Source organism: Annulohypoxylon maeteangense (genome assembly GCF_022496945.1).
Source record: "Annulohypoxylon maeteangense strain CBS 123835 unplaced genomic scaffold GGS22scaffold_10, whole genome shotgun sequence".
NCBI lineage: Eukaryota > Fungi > Ascomycota > Sordariomycetes > Xylariales > Hypoxylaceae > Annulohypoxylon > Annulohypoxylon maeteangense.
Genome location: NW_025953257.1, coordinates 266,417 through 287,979, shown reverse-complemented (window position 1 = coordinate 287,979; position 21,563 = coordinate 266,417). Strand labels below are relative to the sequence as shown.

At 46.3% G+C, this 21,563-nt stretch overlaps 9 protein-coding genes across 9 annotated transcripts; 4 read left to right on the top strand and 5 right to left on the bottom strand.

The window, feature by feature from the left end:
- Positions 1–1,664: 1,664 nt before the first annotated feature.
- On the top strand, positions 1,665–2,517 carry GGS22DRAFT_19382 (uncharacterized protein). Its single transcript, XM_047965422.1, has one exon. The coding sequence runs from the start codon at positions 1,791–1,793 to the stop codon at positions 2,274–2,276; it is 486 nt and encodes a 161-aa protein (XP_047817955.1). The 5' UTR covers positions 1,665–1,790; the 3' UTR covers positions 2,277–2,517.
- On the bottom strand, positions 2,404–4,695 carry GGS22DRAFT_194731 (amino acid permease/ SLC12A domain-containing protein; the record flags this gene model as incomplete). The annotated part of the gene is made up of 6 exons (XM_047965544.1): positions 2,404–2,570; positions 2,620–2,769; positions 2,826–3,967; positions 4,075–4,088; positions 4,169–4,308; positions 4,481–4,695. 6 exons carry the CDS (start codon positions 4,693–4,695, stop codon positions 2,531–2,533), a joined length of 1,701 nt encoding a protein of 566 aa, XP_047817954.1. The 3' UTR covers positions 2,404–2,530.
- A 1,191-nt stretch (positions 4,696–5,886) lies between these two features.
- Positions 5,887–7,963, bottom strand: GGS22DRAFT_180190 (phospholipase D/nuclease; the record flags this gene model as incomplete). Its single annotated transcript, XM_047963741.1, has 4 exons — positions 5,887–5,947; positions 6,083–6,237; positions 6,343–7,702; positions 7,917–7,963. The coding sequence occupies 4 exons, from the start codon at positions 7,961–7,963 to the stop codon at positions 5,887–5,889; spliced, it is 1,623 nt and encodes a 540-aa protein (XP_047817953.1).
- Positions 7,964–8,390: 427 nt separating this feature from the next.
- GGS22DRAFT_189248 (putative glucooligosaccharide oxidase) lies at positions 8,391–9,977 on the bottom strand (the record flags this gene model as incomplete). Its single annotated transcript, XM_047964820.1, has 3 exons — positions 8,391–8,870; positions 8,927–9,461; positions 9,508–9,977. The coding sequence occupies 3 exons, from the start codon at positions 9,975–9,977 to the stop codon at positions 8,391–8,393; spliced, it is 1,485 nt and encodes a 494-aa protein (XP_047817952.1).
- Positions 9,978–11,243: 1,266 nt separating this feature from the next.
- GGS22DRAFT_19289 (putative isomerase YbhE) lies at positions 11,244–13,040 on the top strand. Its single transcript, XM_047965329.1, has 2 exons — positions 11,244–12,087; positions 12,169–13,040. Exons 1-2 carry the CDS (start codon positions 11,702–11,704, stop codon positions 12,968–12,970), a joined length of 1,188 nt encoding a protein of 395 aa, XP_047817951.1. The 5' UTR covers positions 11,244–11,701; the 3' UTR covers positions 12,971–13,040.
- Positions 13,041–14,632: 1,592 nt separating this feature from the next.
- Positions 14,633–15,945, bottom strand: GGS22DRAFT_19265 (BAR domain-containing protein). Its single transcript, XM_047965292.1, has 4 exons — positions 15,762–15,945; positions 15,525–15,695; positions 15,254–15,460; positions 14,633–15,201 (listed from the first exon to the last, which is right to left on the bottom strand). The coding sequence occupies exons 1-4, from the start codon at positions 15,772–15,774 to the stop codon at positions 14,807–14,809; spliced, it is 786 nt and encodes a 261-aa protein (XP_047817950.1). The 5' UTR covers positions 15,775–15,945; the 3' UTR covers positions 14,633–14,806.
- A 297-nt stretch (positions 15,946–16,242) lies between these two features.
- Positions 16,243–17,068, top strand: GGS22DRAFT_19259 (peptidyl-tRNA hydrolase). Its single transcript, XM_047965282.1, has one exon. It carries the CDS (start codon positions 16,292–16,294, stop codon positions 16,919–16,921), a length of 630 nt encoding a protein of 209 aa, XP_047817949.1. The 5' UTR covers positions 16,243–16,291; the 3' UTR covers positions 16,922–17,068.
- GGS22DRAFT_19262 (uncharacterized protein) lies at positions 17,068–18,467 on the bottom strand. The gene is made up of 2 exons (XM_047965288.1): positions 18,372–18,467; positions 17,068–18,303 (listed from the first exon to the last, which is right to left on the bottom strand). Exons 1-2 carry the CDS (start codon positions 18,423–18,425, stop codon positions 17,215–17,217), a joined length of 1,143 nt encoding a protein of 380 aa, XP_047817948.1. The 5' UTR covers positions 18,426–18,467; the 3' UTR covers positions 17,068–17,214.
- Positions 18,468–20,072: 1,605 nt separating this feature from the next.
- On the top strand, positions 20,073–21,197 carry GGS22DRAFT_189243 (uncharacterized protein; the record flags this gene model as incomplete). The annotated part of the gene is made up of 1 exon (XM_047964819.1): positions 20,073–21,197. One exon carries the CDS (start codon positions 20,073–20,075, stop codon positions 21,195–21,197), a length of 1,125 nt encoding a protein of 374 aa, XP_047817947.1.
- Between the last annotated feature and the right edge of the window lie 366 nt (positions 21,198–21,563).

Below are 21,563 nucleotides of genomic sequence, written 5' to 3'. Positions count from 1 at the left end.
AGGCATGCTCGAGGGTTTAAGTCGGGTGAAATGGATCACTGGGAGCAGGAAATCTATTTTATAGCTTTAAGTAGCTAGCTCACTCTCTTTAGGTAGTAGGTAGTTGTTATCGTCTCCAAATACAACGCTCATTCACTTCCTGTACCGATCCATACAGAAATCTGCGAACTTTCATCGATGAACTAGTGTCCATGCGGAATGACATATCATAATCCCTCCCATTTATGTTGAGCGAGGTTCTCTTCGCGGAACATCTCAATACGCTTGATCTAATGTATTCTTAATCAGAATTATTTAGCGTCGTTGGAGCCAAGTGTTATTATGGTAACAGTAGGATTGCCTACAACAAAGATGGGTTGGCGAAATTCAACTGCAGCTTTTAATAGAGTAAACTACCTAACAACCTTAGGCTTGTTAATTATCCATATCTCAACCGACTAAAAAAATAGGTAAGCTTATTCACAGGAGGTCCTGGGCGTAATTCTGGGCGCCAATGTTTGTAAACGACAAAGTCAGGATTCAAGGGTGAAGTGTTACACAAGCCACAAAGAATAAGGGGAGGGGGCGCATAGCAAAGTCGTGAACAGGATCCAGTGTGTCGATTACTACAGAGCACAGTTCAATTTCCGAAGGGGCTAAACCATATGATGTATGAGATGCTACCTATTGTTAGACGAGCCCAGATTTGGAGACATAATTGACTTATCTACCTACCTAAGTAGGTACGAGACCCATGTAGTTTTAATGCTGCGCCACAGGGGGAGCGCACGTTCTGAAGCTTGCGGGACCTGGTAAACTCGGCCGGGACTTCAAAAAGCTGCAGATGCATCGCGTGTTCGTGGGCTGAAGATATCTCGGTTTGTTTCGTTTCTTCCATCACTTACCTGCAGATAAAACATGCGACTTGAGAAGAATAACGCCTCTTTAAGAATCAATCTCGTTTTAACTTACTACACGGTCAAGGGGTTCTGCAGTCCAAATATAGTCATTTCGCGGGCTGAGGAAGAATCCTTCAGAGCCATATCTTGGCGAAGATGGTTCTAAGACCGGCCGTTTCTGAAAGATGAACGTACCGCCAGCAAACAGATTTCCATGCCCTGAAACAAATTTCCTAATCAGGGTAATATTAGAACATACTGAAAGGATGAAGGGCAGAAAGGTAAACATTTATCTACCTAGGAGCCTGTCGCTCAATACCACAACGAGACTCATGCTTTCGCAACTACTCTTGGCATATTGTTACTAATAGCTAATTTATCCTAATACGGAATATTATCCACAAAACAGGCCGCACCGGAATACATCGGGACTCAATGGGCACTTCAATATGGCAGTTCTTGAAAGCGATATCACTTGCGGTGGTGCTCGTACAATACGGTGTCCAAGGGCAGTCGTCGAGTGATAGCAAGGAAACTAGTAAAACTACGAGTTCGCCATCTATGATCATTACCGGAGACCCATTCCAAGGGTTCGTCATTGCCGACAGAATAAGTACGTAGATTCATGTTCCTGAATATTGTACCTCTATCTAAAATCATGGACACATGGAGCTAACAAGGGCTGCCTAGCTACGCCTGTCTCGTGTCCTAGTGGTGAGGTGTTCGTCACGTCCGCGAAATATGTGGCCTGTTGTGTTACGACAGATTCATCATGCGCATTCGCGACAGCCTGTAAGGAAAACGCAGTCGTATATCAGAACAGCAAGGCGTCAGACTGGTAAGTTTTTACATCTGAACACCTGAAGCGCATTTTGATCATTGACTCTAAAAAGCGGCCCATCACAATGTTATATGCGACAAATATACTCGGCATATGGGGACAAGGAGCCGGCTTTCACACAGCCGATCTGTGCTGGTGCTGAGGAGAAAGTAAAGTTATATCAAGCGGTGCCAATGACATCAAGGTTGATTTTGCCACTAGTTGCTGTTGATGCCACCATGGCCGCAACAATGGATGTCTCGCCAATAGAAACAGGTCCGGCCGCACCGACGAACGAGAGTAGCAACCCCTCACCATCGAATCTCAATCCCACTATCCTCGGTGCTGTATTCGGAGGCATAGGCGGCTTAGCGCTAATAGTTTTCGCGTTTTGGTATGGGCGAAAACAGGGGATCGAGAAGAGAGCTTCGAAGGGTAAAAGCGTATATGAAATGAAAACGTTCTCGGCGACGCAAACTCCAGAGAACATCTCATCCGTTAGCTTTGAGGCAAACCCGAGACTGGGGCCCTCGAAGATATCTGGGCCATCCGCAATAGCGGGAACACTCAACAGGTGACGCTGGTGGTACTTGACGAAGGTGTTCACTTGTGATAAGGATGTAAAAAGAGATAACTTTTGTATATTATTCCAAAAAATGCTAATATTCTGGCAATACTGCTCAATTTCGGATTATGTGGCGCCGTGTATATACCTCATTTACCGCGATGCAGTTCTCATACCTTGTGATAGTTGACGAAAGTAATGTGTCTACTAAGACGGGAGGAAAAGAATGGACTCGAAGATAATGTCTTCGTCATTTGAGGCTGCCTCTTAACCAAATAACCAGTTAAACCACTTGGAAAAGACATTGCTAATCTGTTCAGTTATGACGTCTTAGATGGCGGAGGGAGTAGACTTACCTCGGTGGTGACGGGATGAATTTGTTTGTGTAGTCTTCGACAGCAGCAACATCTCTGCGCAAATCGACTTCATAGGGTCTATGAAATCTCGTCTTGTGGACTACCTTCCAGCCAATGAAAAGGAGCGGGCACACACCAATCATCGTGTAACTATCCGCATTAGTTGTGATTCGTCAATTGTAGAAGTTTCGGGATATCGGACTTACGAGAATAGGAATGTCGGCACATCCCACTTCCCCGGCAAGAAAACCGTATAGCCGCCTATAAACGTCATAATAAATGTCGCGAACAACCCGAAATAGGCGGCATACGGCTGTAAGAGACCCTTGTATGGTAGAGAATCTCTGCTAATTCCCTGTACCTTCAGCGCTCGATGAAAGCAGATGTACGTAACGCACATGACACTGAAATTGATCAGTTGCGACGCGGTTACGAGGCTGACGAACCAACTAAGGACGACAGCAGCGTTCTCGCTCACTTGAAGGAATGCAAGTAGCGCAATGATCAAGACAAGTAATACGCAATAGACGGGAACGCCTCTTCCTGTGCACTTCGTTAAGAATCTCGGTGCTTTGCCCTCGAGAGCTAGTCCGTAGAGCGATCGGGATGCGCAGTATACATAGCTATTGCCGGCAGAAAAGGCGGCTGTCAATACCATAGCATTGATGATGTGTGGTAATATTGGGATTCCGAGTCGGTTCATCGCGACGACATACGGTGAAGCTGCTGCGCCCGGCTCGGAATTAGCGAAGGCATGCGTCAATTCAGCGTCGTCGTACGGAACTAGGATCCCTACACACAAGGAGCCGAGCATGAAAAATGTGGTTAACCGATAAAATACGGCATTAAAAGCTTTGGGCATGACCACACGAGGATTCTCTGCTTCGCCAGCAGCCATTGAGACGTAGTCAGGACCGGCAATCGTGAAAGAAGCTTGGATCAAGCATTGCATGAAACCCATAAATTTTCCAAGAGAACCGGTCGTGTAATACTCAGCGAACGACCCGGGCTCGTACCAATACCGAAAGCCAAACCGGTCGTGAAGAGGATTACCGCCTACCATGACAATAAAAGTGAATATGATTAACCCGACGATAAGTAAGACCTTGCCGAGGGCCGCCCAGAACTCAGTCTCGCCATACCATTTCACAGCCAGGAGATTGATTAGTGCATACAGCACCAGGACAATCGCGATAATTCCACCGGCAGGTACAATATCACTCCAGTAGTGAATAACCACATTGCATGCTGTTACCTCGAATGGCACGAGCGCAGCCTCGAAGATGAAAAAGTTCCAACCGGCAGCGAAGCCAAAGGCCTCATCCACATAGCGACCAGCGAAACGAATCTGATGTACCGAAACCGAGGGTTGTCAGTATCTTTTTACGTCCATTTCTAACACGTGATCGGAAATCGTATGCCAATTTTTAGCAGGTGAAAATTATTTTTACTTACTGCCATGTTGTTAGCTATCAGACTATGACATTTTCGGAATCGTTCGATAATTTTAATATTAAATTTTTGAATTGAAAAAATATTTCGCACGTACCAAATGGTGAGGAGATGGGCAGATATGTGACCATCTCGGCCATAGACATTGTTATGGCAAGAATTACCGCACACCATAGCGAGAAGGCGATAAAGAGGCTTCCCGGTCCGCCCTGCAGAAGACCTTTTCCAATTTGGACACTGTAAAATCGAAGTTAGAAATTCGTTCTTAAAGAAAGCTCTAGAAATTCTAGAAATTCTAGAAGTTTTAAGCATGTCTCGAGAGCCAAAACTCATTGGTCAGCTCGATTGAGTAGTTTTCGCTCTTAATACAAGCCAAAAACGAGAAAAAAGAGTCCTCGATATTACGTACTAGAGAGCAGTGCCAATGGTTCCACCAATACCTATCAATTGGATGTGGCGGGGCTTCAGTTTCCGATGAGTGCCGTCGCTGTCGTTAACCGTGGTGAGGGACTCGATATGGCTGCCCCGGCGACCGAGGGTGATTTTCTCAGGATCTGTGACATCATTCCCAGCCACGTAGCTGGGCGGTGAGGCTGTCGAGTATTCGACACCGGAAGATGCCATGGTTGGTTTTGGTTGTCTTAAACCAGGTGCAGACTTCAACTAGCGGGAAGCCGATTGCTCGAGACTGCGTTCAGTCCGCGGAAAATTCCTTTAAGTAGAAGACAAAAGAACTCGGCTATGAATTCCATAGGTGATAGCTGTTGGAAGTGACTCTCGCGGAGCGAAGATAGTCCCAGCTGGGCTTATGCGACTTTGGTGAGATCAGCCAGTCAGCGAGAAAAGAAATACAATGTAACAACAAAAACGCCAAAGCCCAACAGAAGGATGATTCTCACTTGCGCGGCCTTTAATAGGTGAGTAGATAAGATAGCGACAATTCCGGAGCCTTGGTTCTAGTCTTGATCTGGGAACGTGTAACCCAGTCAGAGACAAGGATTCAAACCAACAGATGTGAGTGGTGATTGGTGGTTAGCGATCGGACAAGGGTCGAAATATCAACGCCATGGACGCCAATGCATGCGAGAAACCAGTTGCTGCTGAGGATTGACGGCAGGCTAGCCAGGAACCCATAGATAAGCGTGGGTGAATCGCCCATCTACTGTGCGGCACAGTGACATCTCTATGATGGTGGCGGGAGTGACCGAGGAATAAAATATTACATCAGCACTTCTCGCATACTAGGTGCCGAAAGGTAGTGAAATTGGTGAGATTTCGCCGCTAACCGATTTGAAAATGGGTGTTGTTAGTAGCTGAATAGCCCCGAATTCCATAAACGTTACCGATCCGTGTTAGTAGGTAGGTACAGTACCTAACAACAGAAAGTGATGTCGTGCCGATTTTATTGTTACCGGAAAGCCGCATATCGGGGCTGTCTGCGTCCAGCGAATAAGGTGGCGAGCTAATCCTGGAAAGACCGTGGCTTGGACCTTGTCGTATGCATACGACTCAGGAAAAAGCGGCTTTTCCTACAAGGAACGCTCATTGACTGTCGGTCAGTTCAATGTGACCTCGGGCGGTACCCGATCTCCGATTTATTTCTTATTACCCTTATCCGATGATAATAATCATAGGTAATAGGTAGTGTACGAATTATAAGATATAATGCTGGACGGGTCAAGTTGTGTTTATTTCTCTTAACCGAGGCATTCGGGGCTAATCTTGGTCCAGTCGTATCCGACTTTCCGCGCGTGGGTTAAGATGTGGGCTGAGCCGCCTAGGGAATTGGCATACCCACGCTAAAGACGCCTAGTTTTAATCGTTCCCCAGACTAACAGGCTTGACAGGGTCATTGAGGAATCGTTCAAAAGACATCCTGGATGTCACAAACGCGGAGAATCCTAGTGTGGGTCGTGACGAACTTGGCGTCCCCTCTTCAACATCCTCTTCGACATCATCCCTCGTCCCGCCGTCATCCTTACAACTCCGACTAGTAGTTCCTTGGCTTAACTGTCGTTCTAATTGATCATCCGCCGTAGACGAGAAAACCGACTCCCGCCGACCGGAGAGTACATTTCCAACAGCTTCACCGATCGTAGACGCGATATCCCTCGAGTGGAATAAGATTCCTAATTCTTGGCTAGTAAACCAACTTGCGCGATCCATCTACAGCACATCAGGTTAGCATATCCACCGTACAAATATGTCGGTTATTAGCGAGGATAAAGAAGGCTTGCAAGGATTAGACCGCGGAATACAGAAGTTACTCACGTTTCCGGACCCGAGAACAACATATTGACCATCTACGAGAGTGAGCTTCAGGTGCGACTGTACTGGCTCTTCAGCTGTTCCGTCTTCTTTGCACTCCGCCTGGCTTTCAGCGTCCGGACAATAATAGTCGATATTCAAAAGCCCGAGTGGAGGCCGTTGTGCTTCGATATCAGGGTCAACACTGGCCTTGGACCTGGATTGTTCGGCCTCAAGCTTTTTATATCTCCGAATCAACGATCCAACACAGAGGGAAGTCGTGGTGCCGGCTGTGATGAGTTGTTCTAGAATCATCAACCTCTTGCTAGTCACTATGGCCACATTGACACCCCGCTTTAAAGCTTCGAGGAGTTTATCAATAACCGCCCAAGAGGTTAAGTTAGGTGTTTGAATGTAGATGAAATGTTCTGCCAGGTTTAATAACCGTAACACCGCTTGATTGAGAGGTGTTGAAGGTGGCAACGGCGAGTCACGCCACGGAAAAATGTCGAACCTTGGATTCCGGTGATGGGAAGACGGTAATAACATGGTCGGGGTTTCACGTCCTGGAAAAAAGGTATTGTAATAACTGACGGGGCTTGGCACGATGGGTAACTCAAGTTCGCCTAAGTTAAGAGGGTTGGCAGATCCATCGTCTGGAATATCCCTAGTCGTAAGTTGCTCAAGTTGCCCATCCCAGACATGCCGGTAAAACTTGACTAAACCAGCCACAGCTTTTCCAGTTATTTCGACACACCCTTCAAGCCATGCCTCCCAACTCACATTACAGCTGGGAAGCCAAGCTCTCTCGCGATCGACGATGAGAAATTTGGGGTGCATTACGCTGAAAGGCAAGAAGAATAAACTCTTCACACGTAAATCGATACGCCCAGCCTTGAGAGTTTCTTGACTCGGCAGGCCAAGTTGCGTTGACCATGTCGACGGCGGGTATACGTATCCATCTTTAGACGTTGTGTGAAAGAGCTTCTGGAACAGAGACCGTGACGAAAAGCAGATACGTATTCTCAGAGGCGATAAAGATTGATCGTCTGAGTCAGATGTACGGATGTATTCGTGACGCGCTTCAGCCAGCTGCTCTAAGGCGTCTTTTATTGCAGACAGGGTTGGAGAAGGCGCCCAGAAACAAGTGACGAGAATAATTTCATATTTGGCTTCCAGTATTGCCGGTATCAATGATTGTGTATATATAGACGCGCCCGTGCCCAGTTGAAAAGAGCGCACTTGAGAAGAGGTCACTAAAGAGCTCGGGTTACGAACATGATAATCTGGAAATTCGTCGCTCGATGCCGCGGCATTTTCTATAAGCGAGTCTCTCCAGGTCTCCTTGAATCTAGGGAATGAGTCAAATGTGATGTAAGGTTTTCTAGGTTCTGTTGAGCCCGCACAGTCCATCATGCGGATATAGAAGTCAGTTTTAGACGCGCCAGCTAATGGATCGAGTCTATTAATGAATCTTTGTTCACGTAAATAAGGTCGTTATTGATTGGATAAAATGGGTAAAGATCGATTAATTGACTAGGAAAATAATAAAGAATGAGGCTTTAGGAAGCCCGAGTATTATTTTCCATGTCTAGGACTGCCTTAGGACTTTAAGAAGACGTCCTTGTTGATGGATTTGCTCCATTGAGAAGCATACCGCGATGAGATTCGGAGGCCTTCAGGGGGCTTTTGCGGTGAACAATTACAGAGAATCGAGGCACTCTAAGCCACGTGTCATGTGACAAATGCCCCTCTAGCCCCTCTTGATTTAAGGTTGCCACCCCACTTTCCTAATATGATAGACTAGTGGATATTGGTAGTGGGGTCATGGAAATGTCCCGAGTCGATGACATCGATGACTCCATTTTAATTCGTTTCAATTTCAAACTTAACATCTTCAACATCATCAGTGTCTTCTTCATAACTTGCTCGATTCAAAACAAGTTATAATTCAAAACTACCTAGTACATATTCTTTAATATTGTATTAAACTATGTCCTTTACATCTTCTACATATAGTACTTCCGTTTATGTACACGCGAATGTCGACTCTTACACTTAAAATATCCACGCTACACAAGCTCGGAGTTCTGCGCCGGACTAATCGATACTGGGTAGTAGAATAACTCGTGGGGGTCAAGATCTGCCTTTAGTTGTTGCAACTTGGCAAGGTTTTCGCCCCAGTACATCTCCTGCGCCTTCGTTCGGTTCAAGTTTGTGTCGGGGTAGTTAAAGTACATTCCCCAGTCGGATGCCGTTAGAGGAGTCGTCGTGGCTGATGCCCAGTCGTTGATAAATTTGAACCCGTCTTCCGGAGCGCCAGTTGTCGTGATGTAAAACTGGAGGATATACATCTTGTCGCGATGCGCATAAGACGTCTTTTTCGAGTCAACTTTCCAGACCGCCGAATTCTTGCCTCCATGGATATCCAGCTGAATATACCAGTGTGCTGTTTCTTTCTTGGCTACATTGAACAAATAGTCGGAAAATCCCTTTGCTGAAGTCCCGTTCAAACCCTTAAGTTCAAGACTTTTACCGTAGAAATTCTCTTGCTACGACGAAGTCAGTTCCGGTCCACCGTGTCAGACTATTAGGTATGTTTACTCACCACTTGTGTGTAAGGGTAAGTCTGATTTAGTTTCATAGTAGCGAAATGCTCAAGACCCTTGAGCCAAGTGACTGTCTGGGCAACGGCTAATGTGCCTCCAGTCTTGTTTAATAGTGGCGCGAGCGCAGCTTCGAGGTCGGTCTTGTTGCCATGGTAAGAACCCTCTAGCTGGGTAAATTGGCGCGTAGCATAAAGACGCATGTTCAGCTCGGCCGGCTGAGTATTCATAGCGAAATCTTCCAGCGCTTCCAACACAGCAACGGATGTGTTCTGTTTCAACGGCAGGTTTACTACGAACCATGTAACATTTGCGGGAGGCTCAAATGTGTTGAGCTCATAACTCGTGACGACGCCGAAATTCGACCCCGCGCCGAGCAAGCCCCAATAAACATCCTTATTTTCGGTTTCCGAGGCATGGATAAGTGATCCGTTTGCCAAGACAACATTCATTCCAGCTACCCAGTCTAGTGCTAGACCTCGTGTGTGGGAGCTCATACCAAATCCGCCATGTAGGACATGGCCGGAGATACCAACACTAATCTGTTAGCTTGTTTATCGGCCTCGACTTCGATTTAACTCACCCGGGACAAGTTCCGTGGGATATAGCGCGGTTTCCTTGGGCGAATAGCTCTGCTGCTAGATGGCCAAGTCTTGTTCCCGAATCCACAGTCGCGATATTCGTCTTCGTATCCAATACGACAGAATTCATACGATCAAGCTCAATGACGAGATGACCGTCCTCCCCACCAAGACCCAGAGAGGCATAGCTGTGTCCCCCGCCCTTCGCAGTAACTTTGTATCCTAGCTTCGAGCCACATGCCACGGCACTCTGTATCTGTTCCACCGTAGTTGGTACTGCAATAGCGGCCGGTTGAAACTGCAGACGCTTGTTGAAAGGTGTGATATCACGATTGTAGTCATCAGAACCGACTTCATCCACAACAGTTCTGCTACCCGAAAGACAATCCTCCAAAGCAGCGCGTCTGTTGAGGAGAGCGCCTTGGGCGAGGCTAGCCATCAGCCCAAGACATAAAGTAGCTGTTGAATACATCTTGTCATCAGCCCTGAGGATAAATGATACTCGTAACTGAGCTGAGATGACACCAAGATGTTCTATGACGTCCCGATCGTCTAAATCACCAGCTTCCTTCGGAGATTATTATATCCTCTACTCGGCCAATTCCGCTTCGAAAGACTAGAGATTCTCGAACGACTTGTCGAACCATTTCACGATTGTATCACAGGCTGCTGTTTATACCTAACTTATAGCGGACGTACAGTTGAGGACGATAGGGCTAAATGACCCGATATTTTAATTTCGAACACCCTTGGCTGTTCAATTCGGGAGTTCCAAGCTCCCTACTACGGATGTCCCCGTGGATTGACCGAGAAATATCAGATCTATCTCACAGAATGACGGAAACGTAAGAATTTTGGCCCGTGCGAGGCTCGCTCTCCCAGCGCCAGTGGGCATGGGGTAGATCTTCTCGGTATCTCGCAATCTTAACTTGTTTGGATTACGATATCATATACAGCCTATATAAAAGGACATAGTTCATAACATTTATGTGGCACCTAATTAGACGCAGCAACTAATGATAGCGCTTAGATTCGAACATCTCCACGCGGTTAGATGCAAGTCGAACCACCTCTCGATGTTAACTATCAATACACTAAACAGACATACCCTGCTCATTTCTCGGGATGATTCAACTGCGGCAACACTCCTCGTAGACGCATCTAAAACAAGCGCGCTGAGGTATCGGATGGATGATCGAAACTCGGCAAGTCGGGTATGAAGAGGCGGCTTACAACCAGGATTTACTAGATCGGTGCCCCATAAGGCTGGCCCACTCATATGATCTCACGGAAGATGATGCGCCATATTGGCAAGGCTCTCGATAGCGAACGGCCTATACGGTGATAATTGCCGGCGTCTAGCTAGATGGAACTACAGACGAGGTCGTCAAAAGTCAACTTGCGATGGGTCCATCCGTACTGCGGCTAGCTGCAAATCAAACACATCTGGACATATATGGAAAATTTCTTAGGTCACGCGTCAACTATGTTTAGGTCGGGGTGCATAATCTCTCGCTTAGATATAGGGTTTTAAGCGCCGACTGCATATTGTGAGCTTATACTCGAAAACGAAAACGAACCACTTCAATTAGGGACACGTTATTTCCCCATGTTCTGACTGTCCATCAGGACGCAGGACCGTTCCTCCGGGATCGTCGCAGAGAGTGTGGGGGACATCTGGGGTATCGTCGCATTGAACGATGTACGAAGAGTCCTCCAGCCAACGAAATTATTCCCTCGAAATTTTTAATATGTCTAGGGTATACAGGTAGAGTATCCAGACGCCACAGACGCGGTGTTGAGCCAATTAGCCTTAAAGGCCCCTGCCGAGCGTAATTCCTCCTGTCCGGAGCGTCGCACAATCGGGAAGATCATCCGGGACGTTGCCCTTTGCGCTCGCGGAGCTAAGAGGACATTCGGTTTTTCGTAGCAGCAATATGTTCGCGACAACTTTCCCCGGACCCGCTAATCACGACATCGCCTTTTGAGGCTGTAAGATTGGAATGTTACTCCCTTCTGTTGCAGTTGACTCCCAGCACCCGGATCCTTACGGTGGGAGACGATCATCTCAAAGGTGAATATGTTCGCATCGCCTTTGAAAGATCCATTGTTTAATTCGTATCCTTTACCTTCGCTCAATCTACTTTCGTTCAGCCCGTCCCCTTGGTACTCTCTGTAAGATAGGTCTAGTCTGCCATGGCGTCCTTCAAGACGTTGATCTTAGGAACGCTCGGCCTTGTACCGGAGGTTCTCGGAGCCAATCTTCTTGCATCGCACTACACTGGCAAGATCTTCTCGCTTTCCTACACAGACGGTGATGTCAATGCCACATTGGTCAATCAATCATCGATAGGAGGATGTGGTACTCTTCCTGCTTGGCTACATGTGAACTCGAACTCGACACTCGTCTATTGTGTTGACGAGGATTGGAATGGAAGTGGTATGCTCTCATCCTATTCTATAGGGTCGGATGGAAGCTTGAAGCAGACTGGACGAGCTATCACCGCCGGCGCTAGTGTCCATGGCTCGCCCTTTGGTAGTGGAAAGGAGGATGGCTACGGTTTCATTGCTACGGTTCAATAGTAAGTATTGATTACCTATCGATGTTTTATCCCCACCCACCTAGGTATATAAAAATTTCTAAACACTAACAATCACTACAGCGACCCATCAACCTTGTCAACCTATAAGCTCCCTCTGAACAATGCATCAACTATCGCTCAGAAGCTACAGTTCAACATGTCCGAACCCGGCCCCAACGCCCGACAAAACGCACCTCACCCGCATGCCGCCCAACTTGACCCAACGGGACGATACCTAATCGTACCAGACTTAGGCGCGGACTTCATCCGCATTTTCAGCATCAACGCCGAAACAGGCAATCTCACACAATGCGAACCCGGCAAGGCCGACCCAGGCGACGGGCCGCGCCACGGTGCCTGGTGGGCCCCTCACTCCGGATCCACCCTCGGCCAGAGACTCTACACGGTGAACGAACTAGGCAACTCAGTCTCATCCTGGATCGCAACCTACCCAGACGAAGGGTGCCTCACCCTAACGAAGACACAGACAATTTCTACCTACGCTGAGGGCAGCAGTGCGCCCAACGGATCCAAAGCCGCCGAGGTCCAAGTCTCTGGCAACTTCCTGTACGCGGCGAACCGCGCGGACGAGACCTTCGGCCCCCAGAACGATTCTATCGCTACCTACAGCATCGACCCTACCTCCGGCGACATCAAATGGGTTGAGGCCACCCCCGCGCACGCCTGGTTCCCCCGCACCTTCTCCATTAATAAGGCGGGTACCCTCGTCGCTGTCGGTGGTCAGACTAGTAGTAATGTGGCTATCATCGCGCGAGATCCCGAGACGGGAAAGCTGGGTGATCTTGTGACGAGCTTGCCGATTGCGACGCCGGGTACGCCGCAGCAGGAGGATGGGCTTAGTGCTGTTGTTTGGATTGAGTAGGTTGACTGGGTGAGAGAGGGGTTGGTAGATAAAATGGTGTTGTGGAGATGGTAGATGGAGATGGGAGGTGGAGATGGGGCAGCACAGGTATGTTTCACTTATAGGCTCCAAAAATTGTACATATTCTAAATTTAAAGTATTATTTTTGTCGTATACATACATATGTATCCCTGGATACCAACACCTGTGGGCTCTCTGGGTTATCATACATGCTACTTAGGTAGATTATGACGGGACTTGCGATACCTCTACCTTTCCTCTGCGGACCTATTGGGTCTTGGTCGTGCGCCCCGGCATTGCGGGTGAGAAGAAACAGGTGAAAAAACAATATTTCCAACAGTTGTAACGAGATGAAACTTTCGTTCTGTGCTCGTAAATGGGCGGTCAGACGAGTTCTGCTTAACCCCAGCATGTGATTATGAATGGAACGGGATACGGTTATCTTGATTTCTCTCATTCTCTCACAGTGGTGGGTCAGGACGTCGTCTATTGCAAATATTAGCTCGTTCGGTTGATGACTGCCGTGCCTTTATCTTACAGTTCCCCTGTTCCTAGGTACCTGATATTGTGGTAAAATGTTTAAACACTTGATTTTTGACTGTTAATACCAATGGTATAATGAAGGGTGAATTTGAAGAAACATGGGCCCTTGGTCCATTCGAGTTCTATCCCGAAATCTTAATTGGGATCGTCGTCCTCGAATGACTGTGAGGCCTTTTCTAGGTAGACAACAAGTTGAAATTCGTCGGCTCGGGACACATTGGCAATCGCCGTATTGGGTATTGCGGGCGATCGGTCTTCGGTTGGTACCTATGTTATTCAAAATGAGGAAGAAAAGGAGGAAACCTAATCTAGGATCTTCAGTACCTAAATAGCCACCTTTGCAGTTTGTCACCAAGATTTCCATTGTAATTGCTCGACGATTGAAGATAACGTAGACACGTGGGTAGGTATAACGAAGCAGTCAAAGTCTTGCAGCCCTACACTTTAAGACATTTCATAGTGACCTTAGCGAGACAGAGAGTAGAAGATAGGAGAAGGTTATTCGTTATTAAATGAACTACAGCCGTTTAACAAGCGTAAAGCCCGTAATGAGAATTTGATGAGTGTTGTATATATATAACTCGAACTGAAGGAAGTCTCTATATGTAGGTAGGTATAAGGTGCGAGGCCCTGATTAGCTAGGTAGGTATAGCACCTTATGATAATTTAAGCGATGTAAAGCTCAGATGCATGTGGTTTAAATAGACATCTTAATCGTCTCTACATCATGAGTTGATTGATGGTGTGTTAGTCATCGGTAATAAACCCCTGGTTTTTCATGAATGTACTTAGGTATGAAACTGACTAAAAACAAATATATAAGTGCGGTGCGCACCATCAACAATTGATCTTCGCACTTGATAGAACCCATATGACTCTTTAGTAAAGGAGTGATCGATTGACTCATAGTGGCTTTAGTTAGTTTCCTAAGGGGGCAGACATTCATGGATATATCTCTACCCCTTGAGTCATGATAAAACACTATCCTCTAATATACCCGTTTAACCACCGTTGACCACTCCGGATGACGACGGAATCAATCTCGTAACGGGTTTAAATATAAAACTGATAGGGAATACAATACTAGGTGTCCGTCTCAAGGCACCTTAACCAAATCTAGTCTCAAATATACTCGGCTGCTATTCGCAAGACCATCATCCCTGTCAATATCTAACATGAACCCGTGAATCGTGTAGCGCGGTTCGTCCGAAGCCTACCTGTGAGAATGCCAACCCATACCAGAATTACCACACCTTATAAAAGCCATTTTTAACTCCGCGAATGCACTCTCCCTTAAACTGTCCCGCTGATACTAAGTTCCCGAATCTCTTGCAGTACCTGTTCCACCCTTGAGTCCAAATCACCTTGAGCGTACTGCTCCCTAGTGTCCGCGTCTAGGTATTGTTGGACTTGCGCCATCCTGCTGTATGCCTCGGCACAGAACCGAAGTTGAATCTTGACGAGCGCTTCGAAGCTGGGGTCGAGATATGGTACTCGGAGGTCGATGAGTTGAGGTAGTTCAGTGGATAGCTGCTCGTTGAGCTGTTCGTACGCGGCCCTTGCGATTTCCATCTCCTTCTCAGTGCGTGGGAGTTTCGTGACATCCTTGTCAGGCTTCTCGGCTAGCTTTTTGACCTTCGCCCGTAGCGCATCGTAGTCTAGAAGTTTATGGCCACGTTTCTTGATACCTATATATTGTATGAGTTGTAGAATCAAACGCCGAGGACGCGAAGACCTTACATTCGTTAACGTCAGGGAAATATGCGCAGAATTTGGTGATGGGCTCCAAGACCGTTGTTCTATAGGGACCGTCAAGAGCTTTTATGGTTTCGGAATCTAGGTCCTCCACAGCTTGTTTATAACTCCGGCTGACGCCGTCCTTAGCTCCAGCGTCACCATAAAATGCATCTATTGTCTCGGCTATGCGCATCTGCGAAGCGGTCATGGCTGCGGATAATATTTAGCAAAGGGCCCTATCCGCATCGTATAGGCCCTATCGGAATAAACTAACCTCGTATCGAATCTAGGTATCCTCTTGCTTCCTTCTGAAGACGTAGTGAAGCAGCCTCCATTGTCTTAAATCGTCTCTCTTCGACCTCGTAATCGCGATCGTTCGTTTTCTCGACATGGCCTGTCTTCATCATCACCTGCGTCGTTGCGCGATTGACATTCTTCTTGAATCCTAACGGAGTCTTGATTAGCATAAAATTGGTCTTGGGGAAAGTATCGTGCCTGATTGGCGCCATACCTGCCCACGACATTTTCGCGAGGTTGCCTAGTTTCTACTCAACAATGGTAATAAGGTTGAATAATTGAAATTGGTATAAAATGACGGTTTCGCAATCGAAAAGCCAGAGATTTAATTTCCAGGAGTCGTCTGTTTAGTATTGGAGGTTGAAAAGGGATTGGCGGACTTGGGTGGTATTTGCAGGTAGCAGGTTGATGGTGGGTAGGTTTGACGTTCACAATTGGGTCATAATGCTGGAGTTGTCCGTGGCTGAGCGTTAGATTAATTGGAACATACGTCAGCGGAGTGTGATTGCGCCACAAACTGCATGTGTTTCCAAATCCGACCTGCCGACGTAAGGGGTAGATTATGTACCAAAGTACTTCCAGTTCGAGCCTTACCAGCCTTACCAAGCCACAAATTCAGTGTTTGGTACAATAGCCACAATGCCTAACCGGGTTTTCTACCGTTTTTTAGTGGAGATTCTTATCATCAATTTCATCTTCAACATTTAAAAATTTCAGACGCTCGTTCTCATTTCTGTCGAAGATATGGCTGGGGAAATATTTAATCCTCGTTTCTTAATCGTCAGTTTAGGCAATCAAGCCCCATACTACGATTGTCTCCATTCCGCTGGTCATTTCGCCCTCGCTTCGTTACAAAGGTTACTTGGACCATCACAACCCTCGTTTACACCAGAACGATATGGCGGGCAAAAATGCTTAGCCTCGACAGACTACAAATATACTCTGGTACAGAGCCCGACCCAGATGAATGTTTCGGGTCCTTGGTTTGCGAAAACGTGGAGGGAAATGCTACAGCGCCATCAATTGCAACCCGCGAACTTAAGTTTAGTACTAGTTCACGATGATCTAGAAGAGGAACCAGGTCGAGTAAGGATACGCGACTGGAAAGCAAGTCATCGGGGACATAACGGCATTAAAGATATCAATCGGGTTATTAAACCGGCCTCCTTCAATGGTGCACGTTGGTCGCGTATCTCAGTCGGGATCGGCCGGCCCGTACACAGGGATCAAAACGCTGTCTCGAGTTATGTGCTGAGAAAACTGAACAGATCCGAGAGGGATATGATGGAAGAAGAGGTCGGCCCAAGCGTACTTGAATGTCTGCACAAGTTAGAAGAGAAGTGGGCAGCAGAGCACACTAAAACCTTATCATAATCACCGTGGTAAGGTTTTACTGCATACCAGGTATTGCGACCGCGAACTTCGCTGCATCGGAGTTTACGTACTAGGATGCGTTAAGTTACCATATGACCGACAGATACCGGTTTTGATGAAATTATTGAACTTGCTTGCTCTTTACGGTTGCGTTCAAGGCTCGATCCTATTTTATGTTGGGGAATCATCTAACGCAGACTTATGAGTCACTCGGCGCAAGTCTTTATCGTCAGAGAAGTCATTCAATCTGTTGGTTAACTAAAAGTCTAAATCTCGCGCAATAGCATATCTCTTTACGCTAATTCGCTCCGAGCATTTCCGTTGAATATTGCAGCCACGCGATCGGCGCGCCAGCGAGGTCCATCCCCGAAGCAGATATAGCTTCTCGACATAGTATGGATAATCGACTGTATCATCTCAGTTAAAGGGTCTCCTGCCAGGCTTAAGTCGCAGTTTTCTAACACATGTTCGAGGCGCCTGTATAACTCATCACTCATAAGCCCTCGAAGCTTAGTTTCGACGCCTCCTGGGGATAACCAGATAGTCGCATCATCTCCCCTTTTCTCATAGTCCGCTAGTACATGTTCATTCAGAATCTCGGCCGAGTCGACTTCACCTGCAGGATTATTCCCCTCGATGTAGCCACGGTCGCGAAATTCACGGCGCGCTTCCGCTAAGGCTATAATATAGTGTATATTATGTAAAGGCGGTGAATGCTGGACCATATTCCAAATCCTCTGGTGCGCTTCCCTTGCGATTAATGGATTTGTTTTATTATAGGCCTCGACTCTGCGGCACAAATCCAATAGATACTCTCCGCAGTTCCAGAATAATCGACCCGCAAACGTTTTCATCCCTTTACCGAGATATGGAACGATATCTAGAGGTGGGTCATCTATTCGTAGAAATCGACCGGCATCGAACCAAAGTCCGTAGTCCAATCGCGGGCTCACCGGTTCTAAATCCAATTCAGTTCCGAACAAGCTCGACTTCAGATTGTTCAGCCTCAAATCTGCCCAGCTCTCGTGGTGCATACTTCCTAGGGCAGCACTCGTCGTCCTAGCTGGATGAATCCCACTCTTTGGTACATAGTTCTCGGTATTTGGTGGGTATGACGGTCCCGTGGTAGCCGTCCCATCTTCGTCTCTGCTGTTGAGAACTTCGCTTGACCTCCACACGTCCGATCCCGCTACTTCAGCCGCCTCTTGGATTGCTCGAAGAAGCTCCGGACGATCATCACTGTGTGCCACCTTAATAATCCCATCTATTGCCGCTTTCAGTCTTCGGGTTGCCTCTGCTTCATTGCGCTTGTCTTTTGAGACTTTGTTACTCTGGCGTTTCCTGAATGCGCGCTGTGCCAATTTGCCGCGCTCACGCCGCCGCTATCGTCCTAGATTAGTAATGATTCAAAACAGGATAGAGGATTCAATCAAAGTCTCTAGATCCTTACGCGCAGTTCTTCCTCGGCATCTTCTAATGATTTTAGTCTCTCGGAGTCCATCATCAGTCGGGATATGCTAAAAGATGTATTCGGGCTGATTTTGCTACTCGGCAACGACCTAGGTAGGTAACTGGTTGGGGCTATATACTGGGGTCTCGGACGAATAATCTCCCCGACTCTGTGATATCACGGATTATGTAAGCCACATTCTACTCTTTCGACTATAGTGTATTTGTCCAACAAGGCACTTCTGTCCCAACACGGTGGTTTGACCCCTTCATCAAAAACATGATCAAATGGCAATTTACCTATAAATGACTTTATTGAAGTTGAAACAAACTGTTGGATATATATCCTAGTACTAACATCTACCACATAACTCTAATGTTGTGGAAAACTTCGTTATACATTGATATGCTAGGTACCTACTAGGTACTAGGTAGGTACTTAATGAAACTGCTTCGGATATTGTCTTGGGAAGACCTTGTATTGATGAAGTTTAGTTTAGAGGCTGAAACCACTTAACGTTTATCAAATGATCATGGTGAATGGTCCTCTAGTTTGAGCTTACGATCACAGGGCCAGCCTCGTTGCACATACTTGCCAATATAGAACCTGTATTTACTTGTGTGATGAATGATAATTATTTGAGTGCACACATTCACCTAAGTGAGATAGATACTTGGCTCTCATTTGATTGGATGGATGTTTTCCTTTTTTATCTAAATAAGTCATGTTGATTGGTTGGTATGTCCAATGTACCTCCTCACGCACAGCGTCTTCGTTAATAATCCTCTTATCAAGAGGTAGGTACATAGACATATTTGACAGGTGCTATCTAGAACGAAGTCGTTCTTACCCTAAGTATTAACTTTCTATCTAATCTTGTCCTTCCTATAATACACACCTGACCCTAGGTACCTAATCATCCAATGATTTCATGATTCTTACATTAGCAATACTGGCCTCTAATTATCTCCTGGGAAGTTTAAGCCACTAAATAGGTACCTACATCAAAATCTGGTTAACTACTTCAATGTCACTACCTTATTATTGCTTGCTAAGTAAATTCTTCCTACTTTTCCTACCATTTGAACTTCTTCTACCATTCTGCAAAAGGTTGACCATTAAAACTTCAGATATACAAACTGATCCTTTGCCTTGAGATTAAATATCTACACACTCAATTTTATTTCCTAACCTGATACGTCGAAATTCTATAATATCCAGTTAAACGTTGGATGTGGTCTAAGCTTTGTATTGGCCCGCGTAGTAGCTAATCTGCGTACCTAGTAGGTACCTAGATTGTGGGTTACAGGTACCCAGTTACTTGGAATCGTCAACTTTGTTGTCGCTAAATCTAATCTCATCCATAGGTACGTACTTAAATTTCTTCCACCTTTCGTACCTGTCCCTACTACTTCCTACTGGGAAACACCGATTTATATATTCGTGAGTAGGTACCTACCTAGTTTTTATCCTGACACAAATTTCCATATCTACCTGGGTACTTTTTCAAATTCCTCTTCTTTTTAAAAACCCAAATCTTCTCATCACTTTTTTCATCTCTCAAATCTTCAGACAACATACTCTACATCTTTCGATTCGCACACTCATCATCCCAATTACCAATCCTCTACATACTAACTACATTCAAGTTTAAACCACTTCAAAGATCCCTTGTTACTCTAAAGCCTACCTCTTTCCACCATGGGTCGAAGATCTATCCAGATGCCTCACCTAGCTAAGAAACTGGGTATACCCCCAGAACACGTTGTGCACATAAAAAGATTCCGTTTAGAGGATACGCGATCATTTTTCATTGCAATGTTTTGGCATGCTAAGGCTTCGGCCTACCGATACATAGTACTTATGAAGTCAAAAAAGGATGAACGATTGCGCTCGAGGATAACAAGAGAGATTCAAAGACGCCTGAAAGCCGCGATCAATCTTAAGGAAGCAAGATTCGATCTTTGCCGCAAAGCAGGAAAGGATCAAGCGAGAAAGGGACCATTTCGAATCGCAATGCAGCCTACTGTTGACAATCCTTCGAAACCTCGACCGATCTGGAGGAATACGGAATTGAATCAGTGGATTAATCAGGAAGCCAGCATGAACCATCGCCAGCTTTCTCCATCATTCGAATCTGCCGTATCGATACACTCGAAGCCTATAGAGGAATGGGATCCGTGGTCAGGCACGGATATGCAATATGCCCCAAGAGACCGAGCGTTAGTCAACAACACCTTAAGCTTCTACAACCAAATGAGGAATTTATCAATTCCGCGAGAGATTATGACTTCCGAAGATCTTTCGAACAAGGAGCAGACAACAACGGGAAAAATCAAGTACATCCATTCCGACCACGAGCTTCGCAAATTCAACGGAAAGGCCGTCAAATTGATACAGAAGTACTTTGTATCTAAAGGGAAGGACGATGAGGCACGCGGCATTAAGAAACAACACTCAACTATGGATACTCGAGATTTCGCCGCTAGGGCGAACGCTGTCGCCAAAAAATGCTGCATGGAGATGTACGCATTTGATAAGCACATTAACGACAGTACAATCGCCACGAGAAAACGTCTTAAGAAGAGAGCACACGAAATTAAGAATTGGAATGGATCTCGCGTGAGTAAAGGCCGAGGTAAATTCAAAGGCCTAGCCGGTGGTCGCCCTTCCCCCCTTCGCACGTCAATCAGCGTGACAGACCTCGAGGACCATCCCTTTGATGCGAAGGATGATACGGTGATGGAGGATACGGAGATGAAGGCTACAGAGCCGGACTGGGGTGCTGGAGGTATGGACATCGATTTGACCTCAGTGAACTGGTGAGAGATTTGGGAATTGGGCACAGGAAAGCCATGATGCTTGGGCAATATGGCAATGGTGGTTCTGATACCAGGTTGGAGCGATCATGAATGGATAGGGACACGGAACTTCAGCGAGCCTCAAATACACTTGCATATTTAAATCAAGCAGCTAAATACTTTGCAACACATATTATAGTATAATGAAGTGCACATGGTTTCTAGTAGCTTCCAGAGATCTCTTTTATACCGCCGCCCTCTACCATTGTAGTGTTTGTAGTATCTATCGATGGTTCTTTGAGCTTCTAGAGTACTTATTTACACCTGTAATTTTACCTTGGAGTCCAGCTCTCGTTTACATACCACAGCCCGACTGACTGCGTATTTTGAT